Below are 12,794 nucleotides of genomic sequence, written 5' to 3'. Positions count from 1 at the left end.
CTTTAACCTGTCAGCCCTTTTTTCTTTTTAGGTGATCTCTTCGTATTGTTATGGGATGTTTGTTGCAATACGTTGGAAACAAAAAAATAAACAAGAATGAAAAATACTGTACTTGTGGCTTCAAAGTAGGTAGAGATGATGCGGGGCAGGAATTCGGCGGCCACAGGCTGGTTGTACAGCGTGTCGGGGGTGTCCTGGTCTTCATTGATCAGGTCCCAAGGCTGGATGTTGGGCGTGGTCAGCAGAATGGGGTGCAAGTCCATCAAGTCGGACGCGGTCCGGGCAGGTTCCTCCTCGGTTTGGAACGTCGGCTGTGATTGGGCCAAGAGCAGCAGCAGCAAGGACCTGCTGTAGCGGAAGACTTGGAGGCAATGGCCAATCCGTTCGATAGCCTGGCGGTAGAAGTGTAGTGTATTGGCCACGTCCAGAGGGACACACACCAGTGACAGCGAGCGCTTTGTTTCGTCATCTAAAGGACATGTGGGACAGTTAGGTTGGAATAGAACCAAATAGAATAGTTTGTATTGTCATTTCTATCAACATTGTGAGACATGGTATGACACTCAAAACTAAACATGTAATAAAGACATCAAGAGAAAAATAAGATAAAAGACTTCTGGCAATTTTCAGTACATGCGTAGCATAAACAATACCGGAATTGATAAGGTTTGATCCAGAATATATATGGAACAGTCCCAACTACAGTTTACAGCAGGGGTCTCCAACGTTTTTCAAAATGGGAGCTACTTTTTGTTACCAATTAGCGCAAAGGGCACCCAGTTTGAGATGCATTTCATAAACAACAACTTATCATGTTATTTCTATGTTATTAGTATGATATTATAAGGTTCATTATGGGAAGTAGGGTTAAATAGACTCTGTCAACCGTTAAAAAAATCATTTTATTTGAAAATCAAGATCGGCCAACACTGGTGAGCTATTTTCAGAACAGGTCCACAGGCACCCACTTGTCTATAGGGAGCACCATGCCTGAGACCTCTGGTTTACAGACCGCGTTTTGGATATATATCCCTACAGAATCCTGAATATGTAAGGTCATTTCCATATGGTGTGGCTCTCTCCCAAAACGAAAACAAAATATTTTGCTTACATGTTTCTTTGGGTCTAACAGGTTTCCGACCCCTGGAATAGTGCATCGTAGCAAAAGTGCAATGAAAAGTTGTGCAATAACATTAGCAGCAACAAACATCCTCAAATAAGTCGCAAGATAGAGGGTTCATACACTTTTTCATGGCCTAATTCAAGTCATTTTTAGTACATTCAAAGGCAATTTTCCAATTTCTCCACTACCATTATTATATCTTCCATTTACATATGCGATTTCTAGTATTGTGTGTTTTTAAAGACATATTATTTTTCAATGCTGAGAGTAAATATTTGTTTTTGAGAGAAATTTATCTCCATATAGGTGTTGGGCAAAAATGACAGCAATATGTAGTTTAAGATTTTGAGTTGCAGGAAGTTCTTCCCATTACAATTACCACTGGGAAACGCTTTATGTTTTTGCATGGCCCATAATAAATGTCCATAATTGATACGTAATCTTTGCACCAATACACATTTCATAGTTCCCTGTTTAGGTGTAGCATGCAACTGTCTTGATGATGCTTCAATGGACAATGCCATACAAACTAATGCCAGTAACCGTTAATTAGAAAGAAGATTGCAACGGCATAGCGCAGCCACCACAGAGCAGTGTTGACAATATTTTTAAACAGACTTGTTGAGAAACATAGCAACAATTTCAAGCATGTACAAGCACTTCACCCAAATTTCAAACACTTTTCAGTCCTTCAAAACACATCATTAAAATGTAAGCATGTTCAAGCACCTGTATGAACCCTGAAGATATTTTTTTTCATAGTTTTGCACGGTTTGAACTGACCTATGAGCTCAGCATCTTCGGTGGGCGGTCCCTTGATGGAGCTGGTGGACATGGTGGTGGAGGGCCGGAGCCACCCGCTGAACAGCTGGCAGCCGGCGTAGCTCTTGTATGTCACCTAACACAAAAAAGGTTTAACGTTTATATCTGTCAACATCAGTGTACGTGAGAAGCGCTACCTCCTTTCCGGTGAGCCACTGGGTCTTGAGGTGGTGAGGCTGTGGGAATGGGGATGCTCCGTTGATGCGGATCCGTTCCAACAGTTTTCTCTGAGCCAGGACCAGCAGGGGCGTCACCGTCAAGGCATATCGTTCGCTATCGTCAAAATCAAGTCATATTTATTTGGATAGCCCCTAATCACAAAATGTCTCAAAGAACTGCACACTCAGAGCATCTACTGATCTGTAACCCACATGGAGGCAAGGAAAAACTCAAAAACCTCAGGAATAGGAAAATAGGAAACCTTGAGAAGGGGCCATACAAGAGGTAAAATTTATTCTAGCATGAGTAGTCTGCAATAGATGTTGCATTGGTTAACAATACAAAAAAAGTAGCCAACATCAACAATAAACATAGCTAACATGTAAAATTTTTCAAGAAAAAAAAATGGTTTGATGATTTCCACGGACGTAGCTCTTTTGATGAATACATTTAGCTCGGGATAAAAAACAAAAACAAAACAGTAATCCCTTGCAATTTACTCACAATGTACACCCGCACCTTATTGAATTTCTTTACTTGACAATCGGATCCCTGGGCAAAAATCACATTGAAGCAACACCTGCTGCGAGCCCTTGTGATGCTTTGTTTTGATTGAACAGTCAAAAAAGAGGGAGAGCAAATAAAAAGAAAGGAAAATAGGGGGAGAGAAGGAGAAAAACAGACAGAGGGAGAAAAAAGACAAACAAAAAGAAAGAAAAAAGTGGAAAAGATAGAGGAAAAGATACAGACAGAAAGAAAAAAATAGAGAAAAAGAAGAGAGAAAGACTGGGAGAGAAAAGAGAGAATGAGGGAGAGTAAAAGAGAAAAGAAAGGAGAAAAAAAAGAAAAAGGGGAAAAAAATAAAAAAAGAGAAAGGAAGGCAAACAGAAAGAAAGAGAAAGAGACACAAGCACAGAGTGGGTGAGGGAGAAAGAAAAAGGGTGGTAGAAAGATATGAAAAAGGGAGCGAGGTATAGATAGACAAAGAAAAAGAGGGGCAGAGTAAAAGAGAGAGAAAAAGGAACAAAAAGGGGGCGAAAGACAGACAATAATGAAAGAGAAAAAAAGACAGAGAAAGAATGAGATACCAGTTAGTAATCACATGTCCTAAAAAAAAACAATGACCCATTACTCTTTAGCTATTTTCAGAACTGGTCTGCAGGCAACTCAGTTTTAGTGGCCCGTTTTAATTGCAGGACTAAATAAAATAAGTTCTTTTAGTAATGTGCTTACCGCGTGTAGGAGTTGAAAATCAAGGCAAAGTGCGCCAAGTGCTCCCATTTGCTGTCGTGGTGCAGAAGCTCCAACGTCCTCAGCACCAAACGCTCCACAAAACGAACGTCCACTTGGGTGCAGTCGTCCAGCAGCGACGAGAAACCCAAAAAAAACTCGTCTTCTTCCTCCGTCACGCCCTCGTACAGACGCCACAGCTAAAAGACGCCACAAAGAAGAAGGTCTTACAATAGGCTTCATTCTTTTTGGCCTCCTCCTGCTTTCATAAGATGTGCAGGGTCTAACTAGTGTCACAAAACCTAATTTTACAAGAGATGCAGGGTTCATGACATAAAGTTATCATATTACTCTTTATCAGGGGCCCCGCGGCCCTACTACCCAGTGCAGATAATAAAAATAATATTATCATGGGTTTCATTCTTTTTTTGCCTTCTCCTGGTTTTAGAAGATATGCATGGTTTAATCATTTAACAAAACCTTGATGTTAAAAAACAAGCCAGGTGCGTGACATACAGTATAGGTATCATATTAGTAGTCATTGACTATTATTACGGGCTTTATTCTTTTTTGCCTCTTCCTGGTTTTACAACATGGGCAGGGTCGGACTACGTGCCTGATTCTTCGTGGTTTCTCAAGGCCTTGATGCCACAAAACATGCAGAGTATGTGACACATAAAATTATTTATTTACTTATTTACTCGAATTGAAATGGGTCTCATTCTTTTTGGTCTCTTCCAAATATCAAAGACCCTCTAGTTTACAAAACATGCAGGGTGTATAACACATATAATATAGTAATCATATAATGGACCGCATTATTATTGGCCAACTCTTGGCCACACGATCCCAATGTCACAAAACATGCAGGGAGTTTAGTGCATATAATTATCATATTATTACTCATTTACTAGTATTACTATGGGCTTCATTCTTTGCTTTGGCGTCTTTCTAATTTAACACGATGTGTAGGGTCTTACTGTGGGCAAAATTCTGAAGGTTACAGTCGATTTTCCAGAGGTTCTCTATTGGGTTGAGATCAGGACTCCAATATGTCAATGTTCTCACGCCAAAGAAAGATCTTAACCTGATTTATTGTGTGACATGGAGTATTGTCCTGCATGAAAACTGCAAGCTCATTGGGCGATTAAAACAAGTTAGGAACCGAGTGTTGTTAAAGAAGGTTCTGACACACATTTGCATTCACTCTGTCATGTAGCTGTACAAGAGGCCCCAAGCAATGACACTTCATCCTCAACCTTTGACTGATATTTGGGTTTAGTCTTTCTTTAATGTGTCACCGAACATGATGCTTAACATCAGACCCAAATAAATTAAATTTGCTTCACTCAAGTGAACTCTGGACCAGTTCTCTTCTGTCCACACAACATTCTCCTCAGCAAATCTAAGTCTAGCTTTTTGATTGTTTTACTTATAGGTGGTTTAGTCTCTGCAGTGTGGGCCTTCAGTCCAAATGCTCTTAAACAGCAAGACAGGCCATTACTATGTTCAGCACTGAACTAGTGAGATATTCCAGCTGTGGAAACGGTTACCTAATGACATCCTCGCGGTGACCTGTCCTCTGTTGCATTTGTCTTCCGTGGACGACCAGCTTTCTTGGGGGACTCAAATTAGTTTGTAGTTTTGTAAAGGTTCAATAATCTTAAAATCACAGATTTGGAACAATTAACTTGTCCTGCTATGGCTGATAGGGTCATCACTTTCATTTTCATCTGCTAGAGCCTTTCAGTCCTTTTATTACGGAACACGATCTTGTAAAGTCAGTGAAGTGCAGTTAGAATGCCAGTTAAATTGGGGTTGATAGATAAGCAAGGAAATGAGCACCCTGTGCTAGATTCGCACTATTAAGTGGGAGACATCTAGAAATGTTCTCCAATATTGATCAGTGCATTTTTGGCAAAATACAGGGTTTTTGTTAAAATTCCCTATTAATTTTGTTAAAAAAAAAAGTGTTGTAGAAGCATTTTATGGACACAACATAATGTCCTTGAAATGAAGTGAAGATTGCATTTATTCAGAATTCTTTAATTGTTTGTTAATTGTTCTCTAGTGTTGATCTTCAGCGTATAATTACTCATTTACTAGTATCACATTAGCCCTCATTCTTTTGGCCTCTTTCTCTTGTCACAAGACATTGCATTAATGTTACAAAACATGCAGGGTGAGTGACATATACACTGTAGTTATCATATATTTACTGGCTAACTGGTATCTTTATGGGCCTCATTCTCTTTGGCCTGCTTCCTGCGTCACAAGTACTTGCTACAAGATGGTACAAGACATGCAGGGTTTGTGACACATACACTGTATATATCATATATTTAATCATTTAAAAGTATTACTATGGGCTTTATTCTTTTTGGTCTCTTCTTGGTGTCACAACATGTGCAGGGTCTCACTATCAGCTTTACTCTTTTTGGTCTATTCCTGATGTTACAAGATGTGCTAGGTCTCACTATAGGCCTGACGCACATGGTTAATATCGGAGTGCCTAGAGGAGACCCACGCAAGCATGGGGAGAACATGCAAACTACACACAGGAGGTTCAATCTCATGACCTCAGAACTGTGCCGCAAACGCGCTATCCACTGTGCCGCCGTGCTGCCCCATGGTTATCATATATTTACTAATTTACTAGTATTACTATGGGCCTCCTTCTTTGTGACCTCTTCCTGGAGTCACAAGACATGCATGGTGTGTGCTTCATATAGTTTCAGATAAAAATCTTACTCCGAGTCTGCTCATCATGTCCATGACAAGGTCTGTGGCCAGGACAAGTAACGGGCTGATGGCCTTTTGTAACTCATACGGCGTCACCGTAAAAGGAGTTTCAAGTTGAGACGCTGCTTGCACCACTTCCACCAGTCGGTTGCTTTCCTCCCACACGCTGTGGCAGACCTTCTGCAAATTAGTCCAGTGACCTCCACGGTGGGCTAAAACCTGAAAAATATACCGGTTTTAACCATTTTAAAAAGAGTCTTTGACCAAAACTAAAATATTTTAGACGGGAAGGTGCAGATTTTTTTTAGCTCCTCTGGTTTAGATTATTAGAATTCCCTGCTCTCCGGACTCCCAATGAAGAATGTCGCATGCACATTTTTTTTTAATCATACAAAAAATATAGCTGAGTGTGCTGATTTATCTCCCTGGCAAACATAAAGGTGCAGGTGACTGCTTTTATTGCCTCTCTCATTTTAAGGATTGTAATTACCTCTTCTCAAAAATGCAGGTGACTGCTTTTATTGCCTCTCTCATTTTAGGGATTGTAATTACCTCTTCTCAAAAATCCCCCCAAAAAGGTCAACCCACTTTTCTCTCATGCAAACACTGAAGTGCTCATTTATGCTTTTAAGTCCTCTTGTTTAGATAACTGTAATTCCCTGCTCTCTGAAATCCACCAAAAGAATACCTCGAGTGATTTTTTTTTTATCATTTGAAGAATTTAGCTCTGTGAGGCAAACACAGAGGTGCTGATGAAAAATAACGGCGGCTGCAGTATTGGGAATGGAATGGGTCATGGTTCTTGCTCCTCGCTGCCGAGACAGGAAACCAGGGCGCGGCTGAGAAGCCTTCCCCTTGCCGCCAGGACAGGTAACAAGGCGCGGCCTAGGTTCCTTCCCCTCGCCGCAAGAACTGTAAACCAGGCGCAGCCGAAAGGATTTCTCCTCGCTACCGAGACAGGATTAGAAATCCACTTTCGGGACAGGGACGTAGAGCCTCACCCTGGGTCCTTTGATGGTTGGGTCATTCTGTTAAGTATGGTTGTGGATGCTGGACCCTTGTGGGGGAGGCAGGAACTGCAGGCAAAGGTGCCCAAAACAAGGGATTGTATTTTATAAAGGAAGCAGTACCAATGTAGCAAACAACGGAATGGGCACAAGACAACTAACAAAATGTCCAAACAAGGAACTAGAAACACAAAACAAACTTGACAAATTCAAACTCAAGAGTGTTATTCCCTGCTCTCTGGACTCTTCAAAAAGCGCAAGCAATTCTTTTTTATCATTCAAAGAATTATCCAGGGTTTGCCCGTTTCTCTCTTGAGCAAACACCGCGCTGATGCATGGTTTTATCTCTCATTTTAGTGAATGCAATTCCCTGCTCTCCGGACAACCCAAGCTGTTTTTTGAAGAATATAGCTATCGTTTGAAGAATATAGCCAGAGTCAACCACCATTTCTCTCATGCAAACACTGAGGTGCTCATTTATGCTTGTACCTTCTCTTGCTTAAATAACTGTAATTCCCTGCTTTCTGGACTTCCGAAAAGAATCTCGCAAGCGATAGTTTTTTTATCATTTGAAGATTTTAGGACCCCATTTCTCTATCAGGCAAACACAGAGGTGATGATGCATGTGTTTTTTTTCATCTCGTTTGGATTATTGTAATTCCCAGCTCTTCGGACTCCACAAAAATAATGTTGCAAGCCTGCATCTATTGCAAAATTCAGGTGCATTGTGCTAATGGGAGCTATTTTAGAGGAGGCTCTAACTACACTTTTAGTATAGTTTTAAATTGATCATTTTTACTTTGTCTGATTATTTTGACTCCCAACTTTTAACTGTATTCCATATGGCTTTCTATTTCACACTTGAGTTTAGTTCTACTGTTATTTTGTTTGTTACTTTACATTCAATGCTTGTAAGCAGTATCTGAGTTGCATTTGGTTGTCTGAAAATTGCTATTAAAATAAATTTTGATTTGAATGGGGACAACGCGTACCATCGCCCGGCGTAGATGTAAGACAGCTTTCTCCAATGAGTCCAGCGGTTTTGTTTTGGGCTTTGGAGTGTCTCCTTCTTCCTCACAGCTTTCCATGTCGTCGCTGCTGTCCTCTTTGGGAAGACAATAAAAGAAGACCATAAAAGCAACATCTCTTCCATTTCTTTCAATGGTCTCCTAATCCAGGGTTCATATGCCTTTTACATTACCAAATTCAAGCAATCTTTAAACCCAGTTTTTCAATTTCTTCATTGCCGTTAAAAGAAATCTGGTTTGAATCATGTATTTTGCGGATCTACAGATCCGCAATCCTCACACATGTAATTCAGGTCAACAAGTATATCTGTAATTTACGTATGCAATTTTAAATCTTGCGTGTGTATATATCAGGACAAATGATTTTTAGACCTTGTGTAAATCGCAAACATATTTGTAGGTCTGAACAATACGAGTGTAAATATTCTTGAGCCAAATCTCTCCCCCGTGTAGGTGTCGGGTAAAATAACGGTTTTAGGTAGCTTACATTTTCAGTTGCAGGATTTTACCACTAGGAAACGCTACCTTTTTTTTTGCCCGGCCGATTATAAACGTCCATAATTGATACACAATCCATGCACTCATACACATTTCATTGTGCCCTTTTTAGATTTGTTGTTAGCACAAAAAAAAAACATAGTTAAGCCAGTCATCTCCATGGATTACCTTTCAGATGACTGAAAAGAGCTGACTCATTGTCAAAATTTGGATCGGTTCTTTGCATATTTTGCAACATGCTGTGTGTGGATTTACTCCAGGTTTTAGCCATCTTTTGTATTCCCGGTATCTAGAGTCTTTTCACCTGTTCTCTTGGGCGCAACGCCTAGGTGATGAGGCTTCACAAGAAAACGCTATAGAAACTAATGACAATAGCCGTTAAACATGAGGGAAGAAGAAATGCAATGGAAAAACGAAGCCACCAAAGCAGGAGCGTCAGTGTCATTTCCAAACAGACAGCTTTTATATTTTTTCATTGACTGCATAGTCTATAGAATCAGACTGAAGAGGAAAATGGCAATAATTTCAAGCATTGACTAGCACTTCAGCCAAAATTCAAGCGCTTTTCAAACCTTAAAACACAACATTAAAATTCAAACCTTTTCATGGATTTCAAGGACCTGTATGAACCCTGCCTACCAATTTGATCGCCGTCTTTGCTGGAAGCTTCCTCAGATGGATCCGGCGCCGCCAAGTCCTTCTCAGAAGCTCCTTGGTGGATGCTAGAGAGATGCTCTTGTAAATTTCGCTTTAGCAGGACGCCAGAGTTTGCCAGGAAGAAATTGGACAAACTTAAATGGCTGTATCTGCATTGCCGCGACTGTTCCCGCAGAGGCTGCAGCTCCTGCTCAAAAATCTTAAGATGCGCCCGCCCAATGCTGTAATTGATCAGCGACCTCCACACTCTCTCCTCTGAGCATCTCCTCCTCAGCTGGAGCCGCCTGGAGTGCCGTTCTACCACCGCATTCATGGAGGACAGGAGCCTCTCCACCGCCTTCAGTTCCCTGCCCAGACCCACAAAACTGTCCATCCCTAGACACCAGGTAGCATCATGTCACGCAAGACATTTACCTGAAGGTCCTGGCCGTCAGAAGCGCCCCGCGCCGAAGCTTCTTGCTTTTCTTTTTGCTTGGTGTCTGCAAGAGTGGCAGGTAATCAACCGTAAGTATCATATTGATTCATGTATAATGCACTTTTCTTTATTTTATTTTAACTGTATTCAGATTCAGATTCAGATTCAGATCTACTTTATTGTCATTCTAGTACACGTGTATACAGAACGAAATGTCGATGCATCTGACCCCCACAGTTTCCTTGAATGTACAGATATAAATAAAGTTGTATTGTATTTTGGCTACGTATAGTATTTTACCATAGTGCCGATAGTGCAAGAAGAGTAGCTAACCAGATGTGCAAAATGGGCAGTCAGGTTAACAAGTCAGGTACACAGTAACATTAACACTGTAACAATAACGCTGTAATTACAATAGTGCAGAGAGCAATGTGCAAGGAGTGGCAAGCTATAAAAAACTGCCAGTAGTGCAAAAAGTCAGATTAGCAGCATGCTTCAATGAAGCTTTGGAAATACATCACCATGCCTAGAAAAGATCTGATTTTACTAGGGCATGGCGTCTTGCCATCCGACTCCATTAGATCAGCGACCTGTACGTCATTTATCGCTCTCACCTTCTCGGGGTCAGTCCGAATTCCATCCTCACTGATGACATGCCCAAGAAATTTCACAGTCCGTCTGAGGAAAAAACACTTTTTGGGTGCGAGTTTGAGGTTGTGTTCCTTGAGACGAGTAAACACCATCTGCAGGCGTTGGAGTGCAACTTCCTCTGTGGGGGCAAACACCATCAGATCGTCCAGGTAACATAATAGGCTCATGAAATTCTGATCACCGAATATCGACATCATCATCCTCATAAATGTTGCTGGGCTGTTGCAAAGTCCCTGAGGGAGCCGGTTGTACTCGTGAAGCCCGAATGGTGAGGAGAATGCCGTGTACTTTTTGTCATCCGGGTGCAAGGGGACATTGTAGTAGCCTGACGTCAGGTCCATTGTGGAGAAAAAGGCATTTCCCCCAAGTGCGGCCAAAGCATCAGCTTGATGCGGTAGTGGGTAGGCATCCTTTATGGTTCTTGCATTAAGCCTTCTGAAATCAGTACATACCCTTAGTTCTCCATTCCGCTTCCATATGAGAACAAGCGCAGATGCATAGTCGCTAGTCGACTTCTGAATAATTCCTTTCTCTTCCATCTCGTTCAGAGTCGTCCTCAGTTTTTCATACTGACTTGGTGGTAAACGTCTGTAGGGTAGACGGAACGGCTTATCATCAACAAGGTGGATACGATGTACAAACTCTTTGGCCTCTCCACAGTCCATCTTATGGCGAGAAAAGATTGACTCGAATTGTTCGATGATATGAAGGAGCTTGTCTTTACACTGCAGCGAAACCTCACATGACTTCAGGTCAATTTCTTGCAGTCCCAGAGCTTCCAATGTATGCATCATGTCCTCTTCTGACCTGGGTCGGACCTCTTTGCTCTGTACACTCTGCACGTTGCACTTGACCTCCTCTGCATTGGGCAGGTCTTCCGCTGCGATACAAGGAGACACATCTGCAATTTTCCTGTTTCTCCTCAGCACCACAACTCTGTCCGTGGGATTAAAGACTTTAACAGGCACCCATCCATCTCCCCAGAGTGGAGTAACAACTCTTCCGACAAGGACTTGTCTGGGCCCAGCCTTTGATTGAGTTGGCTCAACGACCACTGTGCTGCCCGCAGACGTCCCGGCCAACTCAGGTAACTTGCCCCAAATAACGTACTCGGTCCGTGGATTCAGCGTCACGCAACTCTTGATTTTTACTGTCCCTACCTTGTCTGGAATGCAATCACCTCTCCATCTCTCTGTGTTGGAAAGCATTGACAGGAATTGACTGTGGTTATCGGACAGACCGTTGTCAGGAGTGGAAACTAATCTCCAATAGCCATCAGTACTTTTCAATTGAGTCAAAATATATTTGATGGCATTGCTGCCAAGGATCATCTGTTCTGTCTGGCCTGGCACCACCATTACTGGTATTATCATTTGGCACCCGTAAACTGTGACGTGAATGTCGTACATATCTCTGGGAGAAACTTGGTGTCCACCGCAGCCTACAATGACATAATCATCGGCCGTGTAACTCATCATATCAGGGAATTGCTGCAGGAGGGACTTAGCCGTGTCCTCACTTACTGTACAAGCCATCGACCCGCTGTCCAACAGCGCTCTGAAAGTGGGGCCTTCTTGCACAAGTACAGGTGTGTAAAACAGTTCGTCAGTCTCCGCTATTCTCTGAAACCCCTGAAAGATCAGCTTCTTCGATGGAGGTATCTTGTTGCTATATAACTCATAAATTGATTTATTATCTTGCATGTCAGGCTTCACATTAGTGGTGGGAGGTATACTCAGTTGATCTGCACTGTTCTCCCCTAAGCGCAGATCAGTTAGTTTCCCTGAGGCAGCGGGACAACTTTCGTCACTGGACAATCACGTCGAGAATGCCCTGGGGCATGGCAGTGAAAGCAAAGGTTTTTGTCTCGGCAATGAGAGAGAGCACTGTGTTCGACTTCTTTGCAAATGATACATGGCTTGGCAGTGAAACCATTGATTCTGGCTCCAGGTCGCCTGGTTGGAGCTCCCCCTCTCTCTTGAAACTTGTTCGAGGTAACACGTAGCAGAACTTTCTCCAACATACTAATAACGTCCGTTAGAGAGACATACTGTGGGCTCGAAGTCTGCGGTGGCTCGTGCACGATTGTTGGACCATGGTTCACCTCAGCTTTGTGTACGGCAATTTCCGCTCTATTCGCAGGTTGTTGTAGGGAATCTGCTTTGTAGCTCTTCTCAGCGTGGTATTCATTCAGCACCTCTAGTACCTCACATGCTGACCACTTTTCGATGGTTTTTGATCTGTAAGTGAGTGCCAGTTCCTTGCATGGGCAGTTCCTAATAAACATGCGAGTAACCTCTATTTCAGGGTTGTCAAATGTTTTGCCCTGCTCACTCAAGCACTCAGAGGCAAGGTCAGATGCTCTGTTTAGTCTCAGCCAGTAGTCATAGGGGTCTTCCTGGTGTTTGGGCAAAGTTGAATAAAAGTCAGCTAAAGGGACAGCAGAGTACTTGGTGCAGCTA

General features: G+C 42.2%; 1 protein-coding gene across 6 annotated transcripts in view; it reads right to left on the bottom strand.

The window, feature by feature from the left end:
• cfap54 (cilia and flagella associated 54) overlaps positions 1-12,794 on the bottom strand; it is a 55,061-nt gene that overhangs the window by 16,320 nt on the left and 25,947 nt on the right. For all 6 annotated transcript variants that reach the window (XM_088321173.1, XM_088321176.1, XM_088321174.1 and 3 more), the window contains 8 exons: positions 9,681-9,745; positions 9,249-9,613; positions 8,076-8,188; positions 6,086-6,295; positions 3,338-3,534; positions 2,083-2,218; positions 1,907-2,021; positions 113-469 (listed from right to left, as the gene is read on the bottom strand). In XM_088321173.1, the coding sequence (XP_088177299.1) occupies positions 113-469; positions 1,907-2,021; positions 2,083-2,218; positions 3,338-3,534; positions 6,086-6,295; positions 8,076-8,188; positions 9,249-9,613; positions 9,681-9,745 (1,558 nt within the window). The remainder of the gene's footprint in view (positions 1-112; positions 470-1,906; positions 2,022-2,082; positions 2,219-3,337; positions 3,535-6,085; positions 6,296-8,075; positions 8,189-9,248; positions 9,614-9,680; positions 9,746-12,794) is intronic.

Source organism: Urocampus carinirostris, chromosome 17 (assembly GCF_059441175.1).
Source record: "Urocampus carinirostris isolate Australia breed hairy pipefish chromosome 17, RoL_Ucar_1.0, whole genome shotgun sequence".
Classification (NCBI taxonomy): Eukaryota; Metazoa; Chordata; class Actinopteri; order Syngnathiformes; family Syngnathidae; genus Urocampus; species Urocampus carinirostris.
Note: the sequence above shows the minus strand (reverse complement) of the source record. Positions and strands in the feature narration are given on the sequence as shown.